Source organism: Pyxicephalus adspersus, chromosome 9 (assembly GCF_032062135.1).
Source record: "Pyxicephalus adspersus chromosome 9, UCB_Pads_2.0, whole genome shotgun sequence".
Lineage (NCBI taxonomy): Eukaryota > Metazoa > Chordata > Amphibia > Anura > Pyxicephalidae > Pyxicephalus > Pyxicephalus adspersus.
Window position 1 is genome coordinate 41878441 of NC_092866.1, and position 25717 is coordinate 41904157.

At 36.5% G+C, this 25717-nt stretch overlaps 1 protein-coding gene across 1 annotated transcript in view; it reads right to left on the reverse strand.

Moving 5' to 3' along the window:
• Positions 1-14736, reverse strand: part of MUC6 (mucin 6, oligomeric mucus/gel-forming) — a 52009-nt gene extending 37273 nt beyond the window's left edge. Inside the window, exons 1-10 of the mRNA XM_072421513.1 lie at positions 14721-14736; positions 13126-13176; positions 8868-8909; positions 8316-8366; positions 6841-7078; positions 6355-6481; positions 5623-5710; positions 4814-4923; positions 4523-4730; positions 2035-2157 (exon numbers count right to left, since the gene is read on the reverse strand). Coding sequence (XP_072277614.1) covers positions 2035-2157; positions 4523-4730; positions 4814-4923; positions 5623-5710; positions 6355-6481; positions 6841-7078; positions 8316-8366; positions 8868-8909; positions 13126-13176; positions 14721-14736 — 1054 coding nt within the window. The remainder of the gene's footprint in view (positions 1-2034; positions 2158-4522; positions 4731-4813; positions 4924-5622; positions 5711-6354; positions 6482-6840; positions 7079-8315; positions 8367-8867; positions 8910-13125; positions 13177-14720) is intronic.
• Between the last annotated feature and the right edge of the window lie 10981 nt (positions 14737-25717).

The following is a 25717-nucleotide window of genomic DNA, read 5'->3' on the forward strand; positions in this document are numbered from 1 at the left end:
TAAAATTGTTTCCTAATAGGTGGCAAATGTTTTTAGTCCTGGACCTGATTCATTCCAGGTTTGCAGGGTCACTCAGATTCTTCCATGATATCTTCTCCAGCCTTGAATATCCTTAATAAATCAGACCCATTGTGTATGTGGTACAAATACTTCAGTTAGTGGACAAGAAGTTATTTAATAGTAAATAATATCATCTATATTACACTATTTAAAAAAAAAATGCTTTGCCATTTCTTGAGCAACAAGGACATTGATCTTGATAATTACGTTATTGTAAAACCACATGCATAATTGCATGGTGGGGCAATTTATTTTAAATGGGAGCCCAATGGTCCAAGGCAGGGGTTGGCAAACTCCGGCCTTTGGGCCAGATATGGCCTAACCGGTAGTTCATTCCAACCTAACAGGCCCCCCTGGCTGATCCAGCCCAATGCCGGCCGGCAACCCACCGCTCTGAAGCCGCGGGTTGCTGGCGGATCGGCCAGGGGGTGTGAAGAACTACCGGAGCCGCTGGAGCTCGGGTGCCTCCCCCTTGCAGTGGCTCCCCTATTTACCGCGGCCGGCGTTGATACTTCCGCTGCCCGAGAAATAGGGAAGGCTCTCTGAAGGTAAAATTTCACTTCAGGGGGAGTTCCCAGATGGTGGGCGGAGCCAAAGGGGTTGGTCCGGCCTAGTCTGCTCCTGCCCACCCCATAAATGGCCCAGTGGCCATAAAACTTTGCCGACCCCTTGTCTAGGGGATCCATTTATAAATGTTTTTATAAAGTTTTACACAAATTTCACCCAAGATACACCCTTCTTTAATAGAAAATTCAAGTTTAGTAAGTGACTAATTGGCTATGTTTGTATGAAACTTGAGTTAAAACATTTAGGAAGACCCCTAAAGCAATACAGCTAAGTTGCAGGTCTTCATAATGCATGGTTACACATCAGGCATGATATATTAAAGATCTAAGACTGGAGAGGATACACTTTCATCAGTGAAGCTGGGTGATCCAGCAAACCTGAAATGGATTTAGTCTGGGATTAAAAACATTTGCTAACAATTAGCAAATGACTTTAATGAAATCCAATCCAGGTTTCTTGGATCACCTGCTAACAACTAGTTTAGGTGCAGTTTCTGGTGCACTCGGCTGCTTTAACACAATGCATGTTAACCCAAATCTTGGAAATGCACTGCAAGGTAGTGAGCCCAGCTGACGCAGAATAGGTCTGCATATTTGTTTCAGGTCAGCAACCTTTATTTCTCCCTTGAAGATATTTTGTATAAGATATATATCCTTTCCCATGAAATATAATAGCTTCCTTGATCGAAAGAGCAAAGTCTTGCCTACGGTTTTTCCCTTATTGGTAATCCATAATAAGGTTTACCTAAACTTCACTACTTGTGCCAAAGCCAAAATATGACTTGTGGATGGTGTGAGAACCTAACCTCTGTACTGGGAACTCACAAAGTCATACTACTGAAACTCTGGTGCCTTCCATACCTATTTGATTTGAATGGATTTATTATTTACATGAGAAGAAGTTCTCATTTTGTAAAAAGCATTGCTGATATCAGAACATAATTTCTAGACCAGTGGTCCCCAACCTGTGGTCTGCAAGAAAATGTTGGTGGTCTGTGGCTGTGCCCGGTGCACTTCCCAGGGGAAGGACCTCGCTTGGGAGAGCGCACCGGCCAGAGCCGCGGACCATGTTTCCCATATGCATTGCAGGCTCAGGGCAGTAGTCGGTTTGTGTTTCTGGACACAACCTACTCACTCTCCCATTGCAGGCTTAGAATTGAGATGGGAGAGTGGGCGGGTTCTGGCATTATTATGTCACTCTGGGGAAAGTTTCTTCCCCTTGATGTCTAGGTATTGGACTATTTTAATGGTATCTTTGATATGTTACAGTCAGGCAAGGCTTGGTTTCTAAAGGGAGCTAAAGAGGAGATATATTGGGCAATAAGGCAGCATATTGAGTTGCTTCAATAGTCCACTAAGTTTAGGTAGAGCAGGATTTTTAGGTGTAAATTAATGCTTTCCAAGTTACCTGGTGGGCAGAAGCAGCCATAAACACAGTGTGAATTACATGTGTATTGAGGGTTCGAACAAGTTGGGCTACAGGGACTTGCACATTCTTCGTAAATCTGATTAGACGGACACGTGCCCAAGGCTGGAAAAGAAGATAAAATGGAAAATAAATTTTAGTAAGCATAGTCTCGATATATAATAACATAAATCAATGTTTCCCAGCCCAGTATTTATAGACCAATTTAATGATCCTCAATCTCAAATTTCGATATAAATAGCATAGCAGATCTACTCTCGGTTAATTATGTGTCTATTGGACCTTAGATTGAGTCACATTCATTCCATCGCTTACAAAGACAAAATTTATTTAAACCACATTTGTTTAAAAAGTAGTTTGAGCCTCCATGTTATGTGTATCAACAACAAAAAGTGTTTTTTTTTTAATTTTTCCTCTCTCTATTCGTCTACGTGTGTCATCAGTACTGAAAGAGAAGATCTAAAATTGTGAGTTGTCCCAGAAACCTGGCAACCTGCATAGAATTGCTATATCTTACATCTTCCCCATACAAGAGGTTAATCCTCTGTCAGTACAGGTGTCACATCATTCTTAGGAGATGACAGTCAAAATGACGGATTGATAAATACAGCTGTATAATAGCAGACAGGCCTATTATCTAGATAACATAATTAAACATAAACATAATTATCCCAGTGTAATGCCATTGTAAAACCACATATTTAATGACCTCTATTTACTTTAGTGACAATTTTGTTTAACGCTGAAGTATGGATACTCGTTTTGCATTGTAATATGTTCGAAAGCAATCAAGCAGAATTAAATGACAAAAAATAATATTTTTTTATTCACTATTAGGCAATCATAGTTTAGTCATCATCCGGCCTATATAATAAATCATTAAATAAAGATGGGCATTTTTATTGTTTAAGTTTATCATAGAAATATTTAAAGACTTATATATCCTTTCTCATGGAATTTGTTAACTTCCTTCTTTGAAAGAACAAACTCTATTGTTTTTACTGGTACTTTACAAATATATGATATATATGAAGCAGAAGAAAGGAAAACCTTTTGGTGGAACCTTTCATGTTTTTGATTTTAATGTAAACCTGTTTTGTGAAAAATGCTATATATGGCCAGAAGTATTTTGTTGCCCCTCCAAATAAGTTCAGTAAGGGGTACTGTTCATGCTACAGCAAAGACATTTTAGTCACTGGTTTGCTTACAACTTTGTGGCAAACGTGTGGAGAAGGCTGTTTTGTGTCCCACCATGACAGTGTACACAGACAGGTCTATAGAGATATGGTTTGATGAGTATGGTTTGGAAGAATAGTTAAATGATCTGCAAAGGTCCCGGCTTCTCTCTACAAAACATCCTTAGTATGAATTGTGAGCCTGATGTCCAAAATCAGTACCTAACCTCACAAATGCTTTTTGGGTAAATGAGCCGAAATTCTTGCAGAAACACCTTTAAGTTGGTATTTCTGTAACGGTAAGAAGAGGCCAGCATATATACATTATTTTGCATGGTTTGGAATGAAATGTGAAACAAGACACATACAGATGTGATGATCAAGTGTTTACAGTCTTTGTGTGCATGCTTCCAAACTAAAAAAAGTAATAGTTGTCTGGCTGGATTTGGCTTCAGTAGATTTTGATTCACCAACTCAGAACATGTGTGAAGCAAGGAAAGTTAGAACCTACTTATTTACCTATATGGCACATTTTCGTAACAGGTTCCCCTCCTCAATACCTGTTAGTATAGCTAGTTTTAACCCCTTTAGAAAGGGCATTTTTTCCAAATCTGGCTTGGACTATTTTAATAATATGTAAAAAGAATAAAGTATGACTGATAATGATGAAGTAAAGATTATTTCTGCTACCTATAATTATTCAGGACTTTTTTTTTTGACTTTGCCTATAGGTACATGCCAGTCTCAAAACTATTACATAAACTTAACTAGGACCAGCGATAGCTTTCTTCCGCCTCATTGCATGCCTCTGTCAGAATTTATCAGCAGATGGTGCTACAAGTCTTCTGTTACCAGTAGATCTAGAGCATGTATGGTAAACTGCACTGTGAGCTGCATCTACTTAATTCCAGAAAAACATTATGGTACTTTGTAATTTAAAATTGCAGTGTCATTTGCAATTTTCTATATTTATTACCAAAAAGCATCCTAAAATATGTGGCGGCAAAATAATGTAATGTAGTGTATCCCATTTAATGGAAACAGCGGGGGGCATATTTGTTTTATTCAACTTAAACCATTAAGGGCTGCAAAAAAGGATAAAGGGAACTAAATGCATTCTATAGAACAATATGATATACCAGAATGTGAATTAATTTTATAACACAGTGAAGTAATTAGCACATGGATGATTTTAATCTAAACTGCAATCCCATACCTGTTAATGGGGAAAAAATTAAAATGAACTAAAGTTTTCCACAAATTTATTTTGGTGGCTGTATTAAAAGAGTACTCACAGCATAAATTCTTGGTCCTCCAGTTGTTGAGGGGCTGTGAGCACAATGCACACCTTGTAGAGTACTCTGAAAGTGTTGCACACGCACAATTTCTGTCCCCTGGAATTTCACATTCCTGCAGGTCCTGCTGGCACCGTTTAATAAATGGAATTTTGGAAACCATACAAGTGGCAGAGACTAGATCCAGAAGGTTATAACACTCAGTTAGCTAAAAGAAATGCAAATAAAATTCAGTCAGATAATGATTTTCTAACACTGTGAATGAAAAAGTTCATTAAAAAGTCAGCTTACATATTGATGATTGTTTAACATGCTTATCTGGGGAACTTGAGGAGGGCAAATTTCATTTGGATCATCAATCTGCTGCAAATTGGCATACTGATAAGGAGTCAACATTTTTCCTGCAAAACAAGCAAAACAAGTTATGTTTTCTGCTGTAAGAAATGAATCATCGCATAGCACTAAGTAGAAGCATCTGAACATGTGCACATGCTAAAGTTTATGCATAGGCATTTATGGGCATATTTAACAGTTTTATTAATGTAAGGTCATTTTTCTTCCTTTTTGGAAAACCTAATATACTAAAACCGAAAAGCATTTTTAAACATTTCTCTATAATTCACTTATAGGCTAATTTGAATTGTAGAGGATTATATAGTTGCTCTTTTAAAATGTATGCACTTGGATATAATCATGAACTGTTGCAAAGTATGCTTGAGTGCCACCCCCACCCTAACTTCACATTTCAACACCAGCTGAATTTTTGGGGGATCTCAAGAGCTTTTTATCCTAAGGTCAACCAGCAAGTCAGAGGAGAGCTGGGCTTAGGAGTAGGGGATCTTTCTTGTTCCCTGGGTCAGTCCTAATATATATATCCTAAAATATGTTGTGCTGGTGGGCTGGTATGTCATGTGGTCAAATACAAAGAGCCACAAAGATAGCTGATGCTGCAAAATGTCCGTAAAAATCATGAATGGGTTGTTGGTTATGTTAGCCTCCCAGGCAAATAGTACCAAATTCTTTGCTGTACCTTTTTCTTGGTACTAGCTATGATCTTTGCTCCTACTTGTAAGTAAACTGAGTTGCAAGTTATTTCTTACCATTCACCACAAAATCATCCTTGTTGACACCATTGAAGTTTCCACAAAGTCCACAAGTTCTATTCATATAATTCCTGTCCACTTCAACCTATTATTTTAGAAACAAATGTAGTATATGGCTTTCAAAATATTATTAGCAATACTGTAAAACTTTTCACTTTCAGTATATTGGAACAATTATATGTTTATATAACATTCTTGTCTATGAAGCATTATACAACTCTATTCTGTAATAGTAACCTAATAGAGTATTATTCAAGATATATATATATATATATATATATATATATATATATATATATATATAATGGTTTGGTCCAGTATTACCCGGTAGTCTCTATGTTCTAGCAGTGCAGCATCTGCTAGCATGTTAAGTGCCTGTACTCCCAGCTGCTCTGTAGTTTCTTTCTCCAACATCATCACTGGACACAGCAGTGATGTAGATGTCAAAGGATAGAACCATAGCATGGTGGGTGATACAAGCATTTATTCCTCCTGGAAGTGGCAAATTGGTAAGACACTGGTAGTAACCACACCGCTGGAATAATCTGACAGGTAAGTATACTAGCTATTCTGTAGTAGGGAAACTTTCACCTTATTTTTTTAGAACCTGACAAGGTAACTTTATCATATGATAGGAACTTTTGGTATGGTCAACTTGCTGTGTCCGATGTCTTCTGTTGATTCATGGGATTGTGTAAATTTTTCATGTTTTTGGTTACCCCAACTTACCATGAGACTGTTATCACTGCTCCATGTCACAATCAGTTCAAACCCCTTTTGTTTAGCAAACAGCTTGGTTATAGCCCCAGTTTTGACTATTTCAATTCCACTTGTCATATAAGGTAGACTTATTTTCCTAGAATAAAAAAAACAAAACAAGCATTTTAAAAAAATTACCCAATAAGGAAGGCATTATTACTGTATAGATATGTTCTGATATGATTTTTTTGTATGTCTACCTAAAGTCAACAGTTTTGGTTCTGTTTGGATACAGTGAAGAAGGATTACTGTCTGCATCCCTGACAGTGGTTCTGGTAATCATTGTCAACATACCTGAATGTAAGATACATTTTAGGCTGTCACCAGGACAGAAACACAGGGATAAGAAGTGGAGAAAAATCTCCTTAATACGACACGGGTAGCAAAATACGTGATTGATATGGGATTTGAACCATTCTATTTTCTGGGGAAAACTTTTTATATGTTTTTACTTACTTTCCCATGATCGTGATTGTGTTTCCATTCACAACCACATTGATGGCTCCAACCTGTATCATAATTCTGTTAATAGAAGTTCCACTGGTTCTTTGCACTTGGACATTAAACTCAGGCGAGTTAGTGTTGCAGACAGTGGCAAAGACATAGTTGCAAGACCCCGTGAACTCATAGAGATCATTGTCAAATGTGAAGAAATGGTTGTTGCCCCAGGTGGAGCATGTCCCTTTGCTGGAGCCTAGAAACACATAAAGATAATAAATCAGAAGGGTTAACTACATACAAACAGTACAGGCATGCCCCTTTTGAAATAAAATACAGATACAGTGTGTATGATAAATTAATTAATTTATAATTTGTTGGTAAATAAAAATGTGTCAAATAAGTTTCATATTTATTATCATGGTCTACATTTTACCGGTTTTTAGGCTATTGAATTAAAAAAGCTCATACCTAATTTTCTGATTGGGCTAAAAGGAAACCAAAATGATATATAACCACAATTTATTAAATAAATCAAGCAATGTTTAAAACTTTCAAAAGGTAGTCCATTTCCAATTACTCAAATTCTTCCCATTCTATCATGGGGGGCAATCCAATATCATAATCCAAATATCAACCATAAACAGTTGGCTCAACACCCGTTTGTCAGTTAGGCTTCCTCAAGAGAGATTTATTGAGCAGACACAATTAGGAAACATTTACTATATTCAATATTGAAATTTAGCAGAAAAAGTGAGCTGAATGGGCTTTGTAGAGATTTGTAGAGATCATTGCTAAAAAGGCTGATGGTTGTTGCCAAGATGGCTTGGAAAGGAGAGGCAGGAGTAAGCAGTTGTTGGTGGAATGCAAAAGGTGAATTACATGTAGCCACATCAGGGCTAACTTTGTTTTAGAGAGTTACAGATAAATCAATTTCAAAGTGAACTTCTGCCTGGATAATACACTCTAAAGCATTTACATATAGATCTCTAAATAGATATTTCAGAAAAAAATAGTTTATAACAGAGACATCCAGAGGGATCTTGAATTACTTTTGCTGCTCATTAAGCATATTTGAGATACAATATTTAAATAGAATATTATTAGTTTAATATTTATTGTCTATTATTATATAAACAGGGTTATAAATTAAATGATAAATGAAAAAAATGAAAAACTGAAAGTTGTATCCCACCAGGTTTTCATGCATGTTTAGAATTTGGGAACCAGTGATTATGCATTGTTCACTTACAGTTTTGTGTTTTTTCTGCTTTGTGTAGCATTAATGTATTCAGTGTGTGTTTTAGTTTACTTATGTTATTTACTTTACCTGTAGCTGTAAGGCTACAGATCACTACAGCTATATACACAGGCAACAATAAAAAACAGAGGATCTAACCCTTCGGATGGAGTTCAATTTTAACAGGGTAAAAAAATTGAATACAATAGGTAAAACAGAAAAGATTTGTTGAAACAAGGTAAAAAAAACTCACAGGTTGTAAAATTAGCACGGGCTACTCCAAGACCACCAATGAAATAGTCATCTGTAAAGAGAAAGGGTTAAAATGATCAAAGTAAACCTTTCTATAAGCAAAATTACATCTGAAACATATACGACAATGTTATCCCCCTGGTAAATATTGTTAGATAAATATTTCATGAAACTAAGACTAAGTAGGTGTTCATCAGTGAAGGGGAGTCTTGAATCATGGATTTGACCTAAAGCAATAATCAGCAACAATATGAGGGGTATGATGAGGCTGATTTACTAAAAAAAGTTGAGAATAGTGTGAATATTCGCTTATTTTACTTCTATTTATGTAAATTCAAATCTCTGTTCACTTGGATTACTTAGGGGATTGCTGTTGGGTGGAGCTTAAACATCAATTAAAAACATCTAGGCTTCAGTAACAAAGAAACTAAGTCAGATATTGACAAACGTTATAACGTTAACGTTATAGGAAACCTGTACTTTTTATTGAAAAGGATAAATTATTGCAATAGTACAGGTTACATTTTAGAAGACAATCCAAATAAATACTTACTGCCAGCGGAATCATATTCTGCTTCTGCTGGTTCACTGGTATCTTTGGAAAATGTGAAAATAAGGAAAAACAAAATTAAACTCACATTTCTTGCAAACTGAAGCTTTGCAAGTCCAATCTGAACTTTTGCACATTATTATATATATCTGATCACTAAGGGGCTGTATTGATTGATAAAAAAAATACTTTGCCAAGTTTCAGTAATGTTAAGCTGCGTACACACGTCAGATTTTTCTCGCCCGATAATCGGCAGATATCGGGCGAGAATCTGGCGTGTGTACAGTCGGCGTCGTTCATCGTCCATGGATCCGTCCTGGCGGATCCACGAACGATGACCGATCCTAATGGGAAGGGGGAGAGCGCGCAGCAGGGTGCCGCTCCGTCGTTCTCCCCCTCCCCTCTCCATAGAGCAGACATACAGCACCGTTCATGCATCATGTAGTCCTTTGTCGTTGGAAAGGATCGTGAAAGATCCTTTCCAACAACAAAAATTGCACGTGTGTACGCAGCTTTAGTCTCTGCCTCTGTTACAGATTTACTGACAAAAGGGCTAAGGAAAAGAGGGCAGAGCTTTTGTTGTTACCTGAAATACTAATTACTGTGATTTGACATCATAATGATCAAATAATCAAGAGCCCATCCTTGAGATGTCAGCTGTATAATGATGTCCAATGAAGCAGTCCACAAGTGCCAAAACCCTGTAGGGGTTGTCTGTGTCCATGTCCAGTTTGGGAAACTTCTTTTTATTTTCTGCCTCAGAGACACAACAGGTATTGTGGAAAACACCCCAAAGTATAAATAATCCTTTTAGGACGTTAATCTCCTGAACATATCTCCTTTAAAAGATTTGTTCTCACCTGTTTTGGTCAAAACTTTATTTGTACTTTGAATCTCCTATAACTTTCTGTCCTGGTGGTCTGATTGTTCCTTTATTTGACCAATGGAATATGAAAGAATGGCTTATTTACAATGGCTTAGGCTGTGTACACATGTCAGATGATTGTCTTCCGAGGTGAAGGGTCGTGCTTGTTCGCCAAAACGTAGTTTATCAATCCACCATGGTGGATCCATGAACAACAACTAGGAATAACCGCTGTTTATGTCAATTTAGGAAAGCACAGAGGAGTGTGGCTCGCTCATCCTCTCCCCTCTCCTTAGAACAGAACAGACAGCATGTGTACAACACTCGTTCTTTCATCTGTCAACATCTGTCACTAGAAATGATCATAAAAGATCATTTCTAGCAACAAAAATCCTACATGTGTACGTAGTAGCAAGGAATATGGGGAAAGGACTGCAACTTTTCATTACTCTGAAGCCTTCTCCATCCATAACCACAAATGCATAGTTTATAAACATTATCTATTTAACACCTCTTTGTAGAAAAAAGATTACAGGTCAAAGCTCTCACCATCAGACAGTGGAATCAGGAATCGCTGAAATGCTGTGAAAAACAGATGCAGTATTTAATTAGAAGGTGTGTGCTCCAATAAATGTCATATTAGATAAAGGTAAAAGGCATAGAACTAAAGAGCCAAACATATCACATAATATAATATTTTACATGTATGCATTCTGCAAAGGTTGACAATTGTGGAGACACAATAATAAATCAGTATGAAGTATAAAAAGAAGGGATAGTGATATTAATTCACCAATATAATTTGTCTCCATACAGTCAGTAATCAAACAGCTTCCTCCTAATGTTTGCTAAAGTTGGCAGAGTAACGAACGGGAAAATCAGATTGTTTCCAAAGAACAATTCAAACCATAAAATCATAAGAAAGAAAAACATTTGACTTACAAAGTCTGTTGTTTGGACTTGAACCTGGGGAAAGAAATGAAGTTGAATAAATTTGATACTATGCCAAGGAGCAGATAATGATGGTTAGGATATGTTTTACAGGTTGGATAACACCTTTAATTTATATTGTTTAGAATTAGCAAATGCATTCATGAATAGGGAGATAATGTACATTGTGTGTATGTTCTATGGAATAAAGGGTACATTCATATACAATCTGATTTTCAAATGTTGGAACATTCGCACAAAAGGTGTAAATACCAATCTTACAAATTTACTTTATCTGTGAAAAGGGGTTTTCTTCAATTGTGGGTAACCAAAACGGCTCAAATGTGACATAAATAAAGCAGTAAAAGGACTGAAGAAGAAGATTTTGTAATTGCATCAGAGGCCTCAACAACTTTATGAGTGCCTAAAACATCCTAAAGAACTAAAGGTCCCGTTAGGGTTTAACTGTATATTTCCTTGGGAATGTTAAAAAAACATGGATCTCAAAGGAACACACAGACCTGGTAAGGATGCTTCTTGAATAAACAGAACCTGATCCATAAAACCCAAAAAGGTAAATTTCTTTCTAATGACAGGTTACATACCCAAACATTATTTGGTATGACACTTGAAAAGTTAAGCTTCTCTCTAAATATGCCTCTATTTGGACCTTTGGCCTGATTTTTGCAGTCAGAAGACTGAATTATAAAATGAGGAACTTTAAGAACTGACGCTTTTCATAAACACAGGCCATATATATTGATATGTAATAGGAAAAAATATTTTAGCACACCTAAATTATTTAAAACTTTTAAAATAAGACTTCACCTAACAAAAAATCCTGAATTTTATGAACTTGCAACTTAAATCTGTTAGTTAGTTAGTACAACTTCACTAATACTAGTTCCAATAGTTCTAATTGTTCCAAAACACCACCATCTAACAACTGTATTCTGTTATTTCATTTATAATATAGTTTTTGGTGTTTATACACATCCAAGTGTTTATACACATCCAAATACCAAGTAACAGCCTGCCAGCCTAACCCTGGACTTTCATGAATCTGCAGGTGCTGAAATTAGTTAAGCGATAATATATTATCAGCAGGGTTTACTCTTTCACTCAGTAAATTAAATTGCCAAATTATTTAATGGCTGTATGAAGATGCACATACTTTTCCATCAAGTGAACTTTTATGTAAGCTGTGTTTATAGAAAACAAATAAAATAGGGCAATGTAAGTATGACTTGGAAAGACTGGCCATTAATAGGTTAAACAGTGAGAGAACAAACTAACTACTAAATGACAAAAGCACTCACATTGATATTCAGATACATTGGAAATTCACTGTGTGACCGATCACCTGTTTTTTAAATTTTTGTTTTTGCAGTCAATTTTACATTCTGAATTTACTAAGCTGTAGTATATGTATTTCCTGTAATAGTTATTTACAGCCATACAAATATCATTTTTAGTTTCTATATGCTCTCACTGAAAATAATAATTGGTACTGCAAATACTGAATAAATAGAATTGGGAAATGAGAGTGGGCCAGAGAGAGCTGTCAGTCTTTAACTACACTAGGGAATAACTACGCTAGGTCCTAGGCTCGAATCCCAGGACACTATCGAATCCCAGGACACTATCTGCATGGAGTTTGCAGGTTCTCCCTGTGTCTGCCTGGGTTTCCTCCGGGTACTCCGGTTTCCTCTCACATCCCAAAAACATGCAGTTAGGTTAATTGGCTTCCCCCTAAAATTGACCTTAGACTACATTATTGACATATGACTATAGTAGGGACATTAGATTGTGAGCTCCTTTAGGGGACAGTTAGTGACATGATTATGGACTTTGTACAGCGCTGTGTAATATGATGATGCTATATAAATACTGTGTAATAATAATAATAATAATAATTATAAAGAACATGGGTATTTTTAATCAATTGCTAGGTGATTTAACTACCTATTGATAATCATAATATACTATGTGAGATTTTGTGGACACTCAAACATTACATGTCTATAAGCCATTTGGACATACTGTTCCAAAAATGTGGGCAATAATATGGGGTTAGTCTCCTCATAAAGGCCCTCCATTCTTTTGGAACGTTTTCTTCTATATTTTAGAGTGTATCACTGGTAATTTGTGCCAATTTGGATGAATATACACATTTTGGAGGTCAAGTACTCATGTTGAAAGAGAGGACATGGCTCTCAATTGGCTTGCAAAATAATCCCAAGGTTGTTTCATAAAATAAGATCATGTCCAGCAAGAATACATAGGCGCAATTGTCAAGTGTTCACAAACCCTTGGTCATATAGTGCGTCAACACATTGAAATCAGTGTTCTGATGGAAAGTGGTTAAATTGTTTAGTAGCAAGAGCATAAAAGTTATCGCTGGACTTCAGCCCATTGGGAACCTTCTTACTGCACATGATCTGTTTATAGCAAAATGTGACTTACCTGCTTTTAGGAAATTGCTAGAAGCATCTGCCGCTAATTCATGAAATGCATCTAATAGTGGTAGAGAAAAGGTATACTTTAACTACACATATGATAAAACACATTTTACATCAGTTCATCAATACTAACATGAGTTTGGGCTAAGCATGTGTGTGCAGAACCCTGTAATAATCAATGTAGGACTTATAGGCTGTATAAATACAAAACATACATTGCATATCTGCAACAAATACTAATTTCCCCATATCTTATCTTGTTCAGAAAAATAACTCTTGATCCTGGCACAGTTTTTGTAAGTCTCTTTCTAGATTGAGCTACTTTGGGGGTACTGAAACCCTGTGTTAGCCTTACCTGAGATATCACTTGTTCATAGATCATTTCCCCTGCTCATCATTTCTATTACATGGAAAGTCTAATATACGAGGGGGGGGGGGGGGGGGGGTCCCAGTTTAACATAGGAGAACTCCAGGATTGACAGCATCATTCTAAATTGCATTGCAGGAGAGGTATTGTGTCATTAGTTTAATACAGGCATTAAGAGGTAATTGGATTGCCAGCAGGATCATATTTTATGTTTTTTTCTTTTAATTGTGCCTGAACAAAAATGAATTAACACAAAACATTCAGTGCAAAACTTTTTTTAATTTGCCCCACCAAAATCAAACGGATTAGAAGGATTTCATACACTATTTCTTTTATGCTTTGGGTTGTTGCATGTAGTCCCTGTTGGTGGAAATGCCTGTGGAATACATATATAAAATCCAATATCTATGTCATTTAAAAAAAGAAGCTAAAATCCAAAAAGCTCCAAAGGTGAGAAATTAGGAAATCCAATATATAGTGTGGATCCAATTCTGAAAGAAGGAAAAGGTGGCAGTGTGATGTAGGATGAGGGGTAAAGTTTGTGCTTATGTTCTGCTTATGTTCTGCACATCCAATAAAAAGGCAAAACATTGCTTTGTGAGTGTATGATGTCCTGTTGCGTTTGTTGAACAGAGTGACTTGTCCTCATGTTCCATAGGCTTTACTACATACCTGTACTGCCCAGCAAGATGCTGAAGCACAAGAATAGAGAGAGGTTCATTGCAGGATCCTAGTAGCCACCCCTCTGTATTTGGCTGTTTCTTCCAGTCCCTGTATATACCCTTTCAGATGGCAGTCCTGCAGCTGCCTGGGTTTTGGTAAAACAGGTCATGCCAACCCTAAATGTTATATAATGTTTTGTGGCACCTCCCTCCCCAGAATTTGATATGCTAATGTAACAGGATGTGCTCCTTATCAGCCTTTATTCTTAAGAAAAATTGCCAAATGCAATGGTACTGTAAATGCATTAACTGATTATTTCAATTCATTCATAGCACCAGGATACAGTAATGGCACTAATGTGTATGCTCTAGGCCTCATATTTACTCACAGTATAAAAGTATTTTTTCAACAAATATCTTAAAAGCTTTTAGAATATTGTTGGGTCATTGGCATATTTTACATTGCAATCCATTACTACTTGTGGAAACAGAAGAAAACAAGGCTTTTGTTTTTAGCAAACAAACAGAGACTAGCTTCCTACATTCTCTAACCTTACGAAAGATTCTTACCTGTTGATTTTTTCATTACTTCTACATTTCTTGGTGCCAGGTATAAGTCCTAGGAGTTCTCCAACAACAATATACTTGAGATTACTAAACTCAGGCCTATCAAACTGACACTAAACGGCAGTGTCATACTACTTGCTCAACCATGCTCCCAATCTCTACCTTTCAACAATTGGTAGCAGTTGGGAACTTTGGGCAAGCCTTTGTTCGTAGATTAATTTAAATTGGGGTTACATTGAGCTTGCAGCATGGTTCCTGGACGCGGCATGTTGCAAGAACTACACTACCACCACAAAGAAATTGACATTGACCTGCAGCATGGTTTGCCGTTCCCAAAGGCAAAGCAGCAGATTCCTATATGCCTGGGAGGGGCTGAGTGTGCTGTTTTGGACTGAAAGAGGCCAACAAACAACAATCAATGCACATGTTTCATAAAGTGACCATATTTTGGCAGATTTGAAGGAGTAAATATTTATCATATTATGAGACGGCATGGAAGAGGATCAGTAAAATACACTGTAGCAGCATATTGGCATTCACCAATTCCGGTATAAACCAAAAAGTATTGCTAAAGGCTGGCCTAGTAATGCACATTGATAAATAGGCAATTTAAGCATAGCTTCCCCTGCTTCCTAGATTGTAAGTTCTTCAGGGCAGGGTCTTCTCTTCCTTCTGTGTCACTGTCTGTAGCTGTCTGTCATCTGCAACCCATATTTAATTTACAGTGCTGTGTAATATGATGGCGCTATATAAATCCTGTTTATTATTAATATTACTAATAATAATATTATTATTAATAATAATATTAATTAGCTAATAGCAAATCTGAAAAGTTACGGAAACAGCATTATGCTACATAATTTGTCCTACAGTTGTACTGGATAATTGTACCCAAGAATAATTTTTTTTATGTAGGTTAACCATTACTGGCTTCAGTGTAGAATTTTTATTATCACACATTCAGAGTCAATCAACATTCAGAAGTGTCTTAACTTTCATCCAATACCTTATTGTAACTGGACATGACTGAATGATTTTGGTTCTAATGGTTGGGTTTCTACAACAATATAAGAAACATTGTGTATGCTGAAGGCTAAATTTGTAAATTAAATTTGATTGTTTAAATTAAAAAATATTATGGCTAACCAACAGAAATTGGTCTCACTACATGATACTCACTAGCTCAAAAAGTCAGTTGGAATGCTACTTTTTGATCCTTACATCACCAGTCTTTCACACAATTGGCCATTCAATTTGATAATTTTATTGGATCAGCTGTATAAAATAATTATTTGATGATCATACTGCTTGTTTTAATGTGATCATATTCAATGTAAAAAAAATTACATGAGCTAATAAACAAAATAAAAAATAATAATCGTAGACTTGTTTGATTTAAATATACATCATACGACTAACCTAAAAATGGTTCCAATTTTCCTATTTATCAAGTCGCTTACATTTTACTGATCCTTTTAAAATAATTGGCGTAATCAAACTGAAAGAGAGAACCCACTGATTGTAAGCTTTAGATTGTAAGCTTCCATGGGCACAGTTCTCTTCCCATTGTTTGTTTTAATTGCTGTATGTTCAGATATACTAAATCTAGCATGTGTACAGCAGTCCCTTGATGCCATTCAGCAATATCCATGGCGGATCACTAAACGACCCTCGGTGGTGACTCCTATAATTCTCCAACGGGGTATCTCCCACATGTCCTTCCCTCCATAGAACTAAAAAGCGTGATCACGTAAGATCATTCCCAATACCAGAAATCTAGTGTGTGTAGGTAGTTTTAGCCATCATGACATTTATATTGTTCTTAACCACTATACGATGCACCTATGCTTGGTTCTTACTTTGCATAATGCAACTGAAAATGATTTTTTTTATAAATTAAAAGTTATTATAAAATAAAAATTTGAGAAGTACTTGATTCTACTGGAATAATAAAATACTTGCTTTAATAAAGAACCAGATTTATTAATGAACAGCCAGCATATTTCACCCAGTTTCTACCCAATTCATCATTCAATATTTATCATCAATATCTAAACCAACAACAACATTTTATAAATATAAGAATATGTGTCAATGTTACAGTGAATGGTAGTAGTATTGTTTACATTACATTTTAAAGTCCTGTCACTCTTTCAAAACCATAAATTGTTTATTATTTTAATTGGGAAACAAAAAAAATTGTAAGATGTTAAAATGATGTTGAAACAACAAAACTTGATGTATATGTGGCTGTACATGGAAATTTTAACAAAACTAAAATGAAATTAAAAAAAAGAATAAGTCTGAAAAAACTGAAGTTCCTTTAAACTTTAGGGAAATGCAAATGTCCAAACTTCAAAAAGATTTTTAAAGCAGTAATGTATGCATATGTTAGCTATGTGTTGTTTGGTATTATAGTTGTCCATACGGTGTAAATCTGTTCATTGTTCTTTAGTGCTAAAGCATAGCCAGCAGAGATCATTGCTCTTTTAAATGGCTATTGAAAACTAATACAGCCTGAAAGAACCACATCATGTGTTGGGGCTTTTATTTTATTCAACTTATTTTTTACCAACTAATATGCCTTTTTCACATTAGGTTTTCTGCAGTTTCCTATAGTGCGTTGCTTTGCTCTTCATACTTTTGACACTTGTGACATTATTTATTGACGTGGTTTAAATATGGAATAACAAAAATCTATTTTTAATCTCTTAAATATTTTGCGTCTATTAGATAGAATATATATATATATATATATATATATATATATATATATATATATATAATTTTTTGTTAAATAGTGCTGTTATTTCCAGGGATTATTTAACCCTTTGTACCCCTGCACTCCCAGGGTGAGCTGTGGTAAATATCTGGATATATATATATATATATATATATATATATATATATATAATTTTTTGTTATGTTGTATGAATTATAATACCACATTATTATTTTGTATTTACCACTTGCAGACTGTGCACTGAACCCTGTTGTACCTGGTTTTTGATCATCAATTATTACTGTAGTGTGAATAGGATTTGTAATTGGATCTTCTGCTATTTTGATCTATTTATACTCATCTAAATGAGTCAGTTGTAAGACACACTTACCTCTCTCTATAAAATGTTATCTAGACAGATGCAGGCATTTCTAGGCTTTGTTATTTGAAAGTCCATTATTCACATTGTGATATATTCAACGTGTATTAAACATTTACACTTTTTAAACAAACATTATAACATTATACATGAATCAGTTTATATACCTGTCAATATTACTAAAAGGCTTATTGAGAAATGTTATCATTCTAATTTTATCATTGGATCAAATGGAGTTATTTACCTTTGTATTAAATATGTTCAAACTTGGCTATCAGATTGCAACCCTTAAATTTAGCATTTAACATTAAAATTATGTCAAGGGGAACACTTTATAAAATGTTTCCATTCAAGATTCACCCAACTCCTACCCACTATTTACACACTTTTCACAATTTTATTTTATTTTATTTATATTTATATTTATATTTAGAAAATGTCTGAATCAACTTTTTTTCTCAGGGTTTATGCATTTTCCAATTGAATTCAATCTGAAAATGTGTACATTTTAGGCTAAACCAATTATAATCCAACCTCAAAGATTGCATCTGTCAATTCAGTGTTCCGGTGAGCTGCTCTTGTTATATGTGTATTTGGTTTATTGAGGTATTCTTGTTAAAGTCTATTGAGGAGAAAGGGAAAGAACATGGTTGGTCAAATATATAGCTAACCAAGATACAGCTAATCAATTAATGGTCAAAACATACTGCTGATCATTAAAATGGAGTTTCCTTCATGCATGTGTTGAAAGAAAGGAAAGTTCTAGTTCCAGTGTCTGAAAGCATTAGGGGAGTGAAGGAATGATAAGCATATGGTGCTGGGGAGAGGGGCATTAAATTGTACAAGCAAATCTGCCCCTTTGCCCTTTAAGGTGTAAACATTGTTGAACCACCCTGTTCTAGTTACATAATCCCATGCTTGGTGTAATGAAGTCTGCATAAGTGATGAAGTACATTGAATTACATAGCTCAAGGTGTGAATTGTTGTCAAGATGCCAGGTGTAGAGATGTTAAAACAGCATTTTTAAGTGGAAGTTAGAGTATGGTGATTATTTGTTGAGGGCATCTACCCCTGTTAAGAGATGGTTATTCTTAACTGACCTAGGTGGCCTTTTCATGCCTCCTACAAATCAGTTGTACTTTCTGTCCAAAAGACGCACCACATTGTCCTGGAACAACTATTTGTGAAAAGAAGGAGTAGTGGCCTTTAACACAATCTGTCTCCTACCTTAATGTCTTAACATCCTAACATCATTTTAACAGCTGCTTGGTAGGCTGCAAAACATCTTCAACATTCATAATTCATAAATGAAAACTTGGTATCCATGGACATTGAGGCCCATATTGTCTGAGAATCAATTATAAAGTTTAGAAAAATGTAGAAAAAGTGAACTCCCATTTATATCAATAATTATAGTTTGTAAATTGTTTATATCTTTATCTATATATACTGTTACTGGAATCAGTTAAAGAAAACTATAATGGTTTTGGATTGAATCTTATTTTCAAGCTGTAGAATCTTTTATTCTACCAAAGTAAATGTTAGTGAATAAGGTGAAGCTGTTTTGACTCTAAAAACCCAGTCATGTGTATAAAAAATCAGGATTTTGTTCCAGCACATGATTGGAAGTTCAAAGGTAAACACAACTCCAAATGGCAGCTGCCCCCTCTTTAACTAAAGCTCTGTATGGGGCCCCACAAAATAGGTTGCGAGTAAGACATATGGGGCATGATCCACTCCAACTCAATTGTGTTTGTAATTTGAGCTTCAGCTATTTCTGGTCTTAATACCTCTAGCCTATGCTGGAATTAATTTTAGCTTGACCTGGCAGCGCTGATGTTACCTCCCAATACCACTTTTATCTTCCTTATTCCATCTCCCTTTCCATCCCCAAGAAAAACTACCAGTTCACTTGTTTGGAAGAAATCTGCCCTTTTGGCCGTTTATTGATAAAAACAGTTCTTTATCTTTTAAAACGTTCCCATCAACAATTTTCTCTGCTCCATGAACCTCTATGAAGCTCTGCTACCATTTTACCACCAGTAATTCAAGAGGCGCTACGTCTATAGCAGGTCCTCAATCCACTGGAACAGGTACTACCATACTGCCCCCAAGGACCCCAAACTGCCCTTCTCAGCCATGAACACCAGGGAGGAAATCTGACCCGGTCCAAATGCCAAAATTATCCTCTTCCTCTCTTGTTTAACACCTTCCTCTCTAATCATCCCCTCTAACCTACTCCACCCTCTTGCCTCTCTTCAATTCCCGCAGAAACTTTAGATGTCCGCCTTCCCAACACACCCGATCATATTCACCTTCCCTTTTCTATTGCATTCTCCCAAGGTACAGGCTTTACCTATCTCTGAGGACCAAGCTACTATAGAACTACACTACTATAGAAGATAGGAGAAGGATGGAGTTCTGATATACTTTCTTGTTTCAGCCATGCTTATACAGAAGGGTAAGTGGGTGATGTGATCCTGGGACTAGAAGTGTGTTGTTGGCAGAATCACAAATAAAAATAATAGAAAAAAAGCCAGACAAAGACAACTACCATAGCCAACACATATAAATATGCTAAAAAATATTATATTTTCCGGATTAAACATGCTGTAAGGAACAAAGAATGCAGTGTACACAGGACCACACAGTTCCCTTTCCCATTCATAGTGATCATCACTCAGGATCTGCGAGATGTCAGAGCAGTGTGCCTGTTTTGCTACTTCATTCACCTTAAAGTCAAGTTATTGCTGTGTTTAGCTTGACAATATTTACACATGAAGATCAAATTATCATTATCAGGAACAAGGACAATAAGCTTATCTAGAGCAATGTTTAAATGACACCTGTATCAGCCATGAGAAAAAACTTTACTTAGGGCAGTCCTAGGCTGTGTTTTGTGAAAAAGTAAATCCTGGAACCTTTAGTAAGTGTCCGTGTGTGGCGAAATGCGGTGACGAACATTGACAAGATATAGTTGTTCAGGATCTACGTCACTGTCATCATGCTAAAAATATTTACCTACCTAATATATATGTTCTTTTTTTGCATACCTAAACTCAGAATTTTCACTTTACATAAAAGGGTAGACAACTCTTTTATGTAGGGGGAAATTCTGTTGTATTTTTTGTAAGGTGCAACACCCTTGCAGCACTGCCCCCTAATTCTTGATCGCCTAGGCAGTAGAGAATGAAGAGGAGCGCAAAGCCTCCCAGGATGTCAGGCATCCCAGGAGGCTCCTAGGCACTCCATCTGAGCCTTTTTGCGCAAAGAGAAAAAATTGCCGATCTCACGCATGCACAGTGAGATCAGCAAAATTACTTTTTCATCCTACGTCACCCGATCTCGCGCTTGGGCTGGGTGACGTAGGATGAAGAAGGGAAGATGGCGGCGCCCAGAGTGGATTGGACTGCCCTGCGGCATTGAAGGTAAGAGTATTTTTTTTTTTTTGCAAATTTGAGTTTGGTTCCTTGTTAAAGCAGATCTATTTAAAAAAAACTGAACATTAGCCTAAAGGGTTGCTTTCCCTGAGAGACTATTATAAAGCATTTATTTGTAATCTCCAGTTTATGTTTTTGTTAAAGTTTTTTTTTTTACTTTAAAATCCACTGCCTGACCAAAAAGCCCACCCACTCTAATATTTGTTTAGATTTAGCTTTATTTTTGGCACATATTTACTGACGTATCAATTCAATAAGTTTATGTAAATAATTTTTCGCCAAGACCTATTGATGATGGGGGAGTTGGATCCCTGTGTAAAGTCTGCTTCAGTTCATCCCAAAGACTCTCTGTAGGGTTAATTTATGGATGTTGTGATGTCCAATCCATGTGTCCATTACGCATTGTCATCTTGGAATATGCTGGTATCACCAAGAATAAAAAATAAATTGATGGGGAAAAACAGGTCATTTAGAATATTCAGGTAGTCAGTTGACCTCACTTTTTGGGTGTATAACATTGTCGAACCAAAACCTCCCAGAGTGAGATCGTGCCCGGCTTATTTACATTTGTGGGAGCTGGAAGAAATAAAATATTATTGTAGGACAGGGAGTGGTAGAATTAGGAATGATTGAGAATTTGCAGAGTTTGGTAAATATATTTATTGAATCATTTTCCACTAAAAATGTAATTGCAATTTCAAATAAAGGCAAGGGCCTATTTAAAGTGACCCTGTCTCCACCAGTTTACTCCTACCAATTCTTACATTATCACTACATATAAAAAAAGAAGTAATACATTTAGTTTTCCACTGACCTGGGTACTAAAAAGCCACCACACCTCTGCAAGTATTCAAACATTTCTATATTTATATTAAACAAATTCAAAACATACACAATTCACAAATCAAAAAGGGTTAAAGTATTATCATGCCAATAGGATTTTCTCAAGAAAAGAGGTGCATTAGCCAATTACAAATAAGGAAGACAAACAAATTACCACATAATAAATTAATTTCTTCCAGACATGTTTGCATGGTTAATGAGTGACCGTACAAGTGCGTAGAGTCCTGTCAAGACTGAAAACTCAACCAATTTGCTCCCCAGCCAGGTCATCATCATGCTTACATAAGGAATGGTATAGGCAATGTCTGGTTCTCTGTTTTTATAAATAGAACCCTATGTATTAAAAATAATTGTCCTCTGTTAAACAAAATACAAGTGTCTATCTTGCATTTCAGTGTTGACAATTACCTGCAACCTGTTTTTTTCCACTGCATGGCATTACTTGAGGTGTGTTTCTTGATGGTGACAACAATGGAAGCCACCTGTGTAATGTTAGTTGAAATAGTCACCTTTGTAAGCAGGATGGAACAAACCCCTGCTAAGGACAGGTGTTGTAATCCTATAACAGTACCACAGCTAGGACCTTCCAGGCCAGCTTACCAACTAATATTTAAAAAAGCTGCAAAACTAAAAAAATATAAAAATGACACATTGAATAAAATTACACATTTAACAGTTAACACTGTTGACACAGTTGACATTTTATATCACATTTTAGTGATTGGACTTACTTTATGAATGTATTTAGGTTGTTTGTTTAAGTGTTTTTACAAGTGGAAGTGTTCTTTATAGGATAAGTGACATTTTAAGAGATTCTGTGAGACAATTTTAAAATAAACAAATGAAATGATAGGACTTTGCACATACAGTAAAACTTTCTAAGACACTTGTGTCCCAGCTGTTGTACAAAATGATGGCAGGTGGGAAGTACAGTGCATGTAATGTATGTAAATACCATGGTTGTTTATATTAGAATGTTATATAAGAATATAGGACTATAAAAGAAATGTATTAGGCAATATAGTTTAATATTCTGTAATAGCTTAATGGCCTGTCATTCCTTAGATGGCATATCATACTTGCCAATTATGAAAACGCTAACCTTTTTGTAGGTGCTTTACAGAGATAACAAGTCCAGTATTCTGTCACCACTGCATCCGCCAAAGCTCTCATCTTTAAAACTGACCCCTCCAAGTCCAGATGGTTTTCTTTGGCCACTGATGATGTAATTTCTGCATTTCTCTGCAGGAGATACATTGTCCTTGGAATGGCCATCTCATCCTTAAGGCAGTTACCTTATGCCCCATAATGGCTAAAGCCCCCGTCATGGACAGCACAGTTTTACCTGTGCTGGTCCCAACACCCTGTGCAATTGCATCATCTTCATTTTGGGCGCCATATATGGAAACTTTGTGACATAATGGCACAAAGTCCGTCCATACAAATACATAGCATGCATGCCAGCCCACTGAGGGCTCCGACACCTGCAGGCATGCTTCAACCTTACATCACATGACTTCAGGCCCCACTTTTAGAAAAACGGCAGCTTTTTTTGGGCGCAATCAATAAGAGTCAGACACATTGGTGGCAGCAGCATTTTTTCTCTTTATCTATACAAGTACATTTTATTGTCCTGTGCACCTGGCTGAGATCATAGTTGGATTATGGCATGGGGGGGCTTTGTTAAAATTTCTTTGTGTTGTGGATTATGGCATGGGGGTATTATGTTTGGGATGTGGACCTGGGTTGATTTTGGATTAAGTCATTATGGGGGTGGGGCTGGGATGTGGGCCTGGGGCTGGAACTTATATATTATGACATGGGGGTCTAATGGCTGGTTTGTGAACCTGGGGGTTATGGATTATAGTCCATTTACATGGGTATGAAAAAGTAGTAAGGATTCTGCAACTCACAATAATCACATTACTTTTTACCTATGCCCACAGTGTAACTACACCCATTTTATGGTAACCTCACCCATTTTTCATAGTAACCATGTCTGTATGTTGCCATAGCAACACATAATTAGGCCCCATTTTTCCCTTTTGCCTTAGGCCCTACATTTTACTGAGACATCCCTAATCCCTGGCATCTGGATCTACGGGTGGTAAGTCTGAACAGCATATGTGCCAAATTTAGTACAACGTTACCTTTCTGTGGGCACCCTGGCATCAAGGAACCTGTCAGCTCTGTATCTTCTGACATCTTCACCTCCAACTCTTCTGGTTCCTTGGTGATCACATGCCCATTGGAAAGCGTATGATGCTAAACTGAAAGCTAACTACTGCATGTGCACTGGAGTTAAATTGTCCCATTTAGGTTTATTTGGTGCTGTGTGAGAGTCTGAGATTTACTTGTGCTGTGCAGTGTAGGCAAAAAATAAAAAGCTACCAGGGGTAATGCTTTTTTTGTTTTTTTTTTCAGAAAAGACTATGACTATGCATCCATTTCACACACCTTCAGCATGATACAGCATGAGGCTGGGTACACCTCATGAACAGACTGTGAAACCTCAGCTATACACTTTAGATTCACAATGTCTAAATCTTTAGTTTTTTAAGTTTTACCTTTTACAATAGCATGAGCCTGAGTAAAATTTCCATTAATCACTGATCATCTGTATACTGTCCAATTGTTTTCTTTTCCATTATTTAGGTCTTCAATGTCCCCCCCGTCATGTTGAAAAGGATGGGAATAGGGACTGTTCCTGAATCAACGGGGACCAAGCAGTCCGGAGAAACTGCAGGTCCAAAAACCACCTTTTTTGGGGTAAAGCTATGCTTTAAAGTTAAACTAATCTCAAAGGGCAAATTCTAATAGTAATCAGGTTGATAAGTGTAGTGGATACAAACAGTGTATAGAAGCAAATGGGTGGACCGAATATCTGTTTTATGGGCCAAGTGTACTTGTACACTGCATTATAGCTATGTTCTCTCATCTCTGGATTCAGCCAGTAATGAGTGCCTCATATGTGACCATGTAAAACCCAAATCAGGAAGAACAATAGATGCCACAGGAGTACATCATCCATGGCAGGAGAGGTTTGTTGTGGATATGGAAGAGTTGGCGATGAAGATGACGACTTTGAAGAATGCACTAGTAACAAGTCCCCAAACCTCACATCACTGCAGGGTGCTTACAAAAAGTTGTAAGCCGTATTTGGCAAGCATCACATGCAAATTTTCTTTAAATACATCTTCCACATCTAGCAACATTTTCATGAGTGCCCAAATGATGAGTGGTGTAAAGGTTACCCAGGGCATAAACAATGACCCCGGTTTTACCATCCAGCCCAGGCCTTCCCATCATTACACTTACACTTACCCAACCTGTGATGCTACTGGAGTTGAGAATTACAAAGTGACTGTACAAGTAAAAATTTGTGAAAATGGTTCCATCTCTCTCCAGATATAAAGTTGTAGCATGGCCACAGTAAAACTACTGGGTATTTTGAGAGTTTCGCCCACATGGTGAATATACTATTGGTTTAGACATTAAGGGTCCATTTATATGAAATGTGGGTGAGGTGGGTTTTGACAATCCCCATTGCTATCACACACTGCTTAATTCAAATGTAGGGGAGTAACTAAACGCATTCTTCATGATAACCTAACTA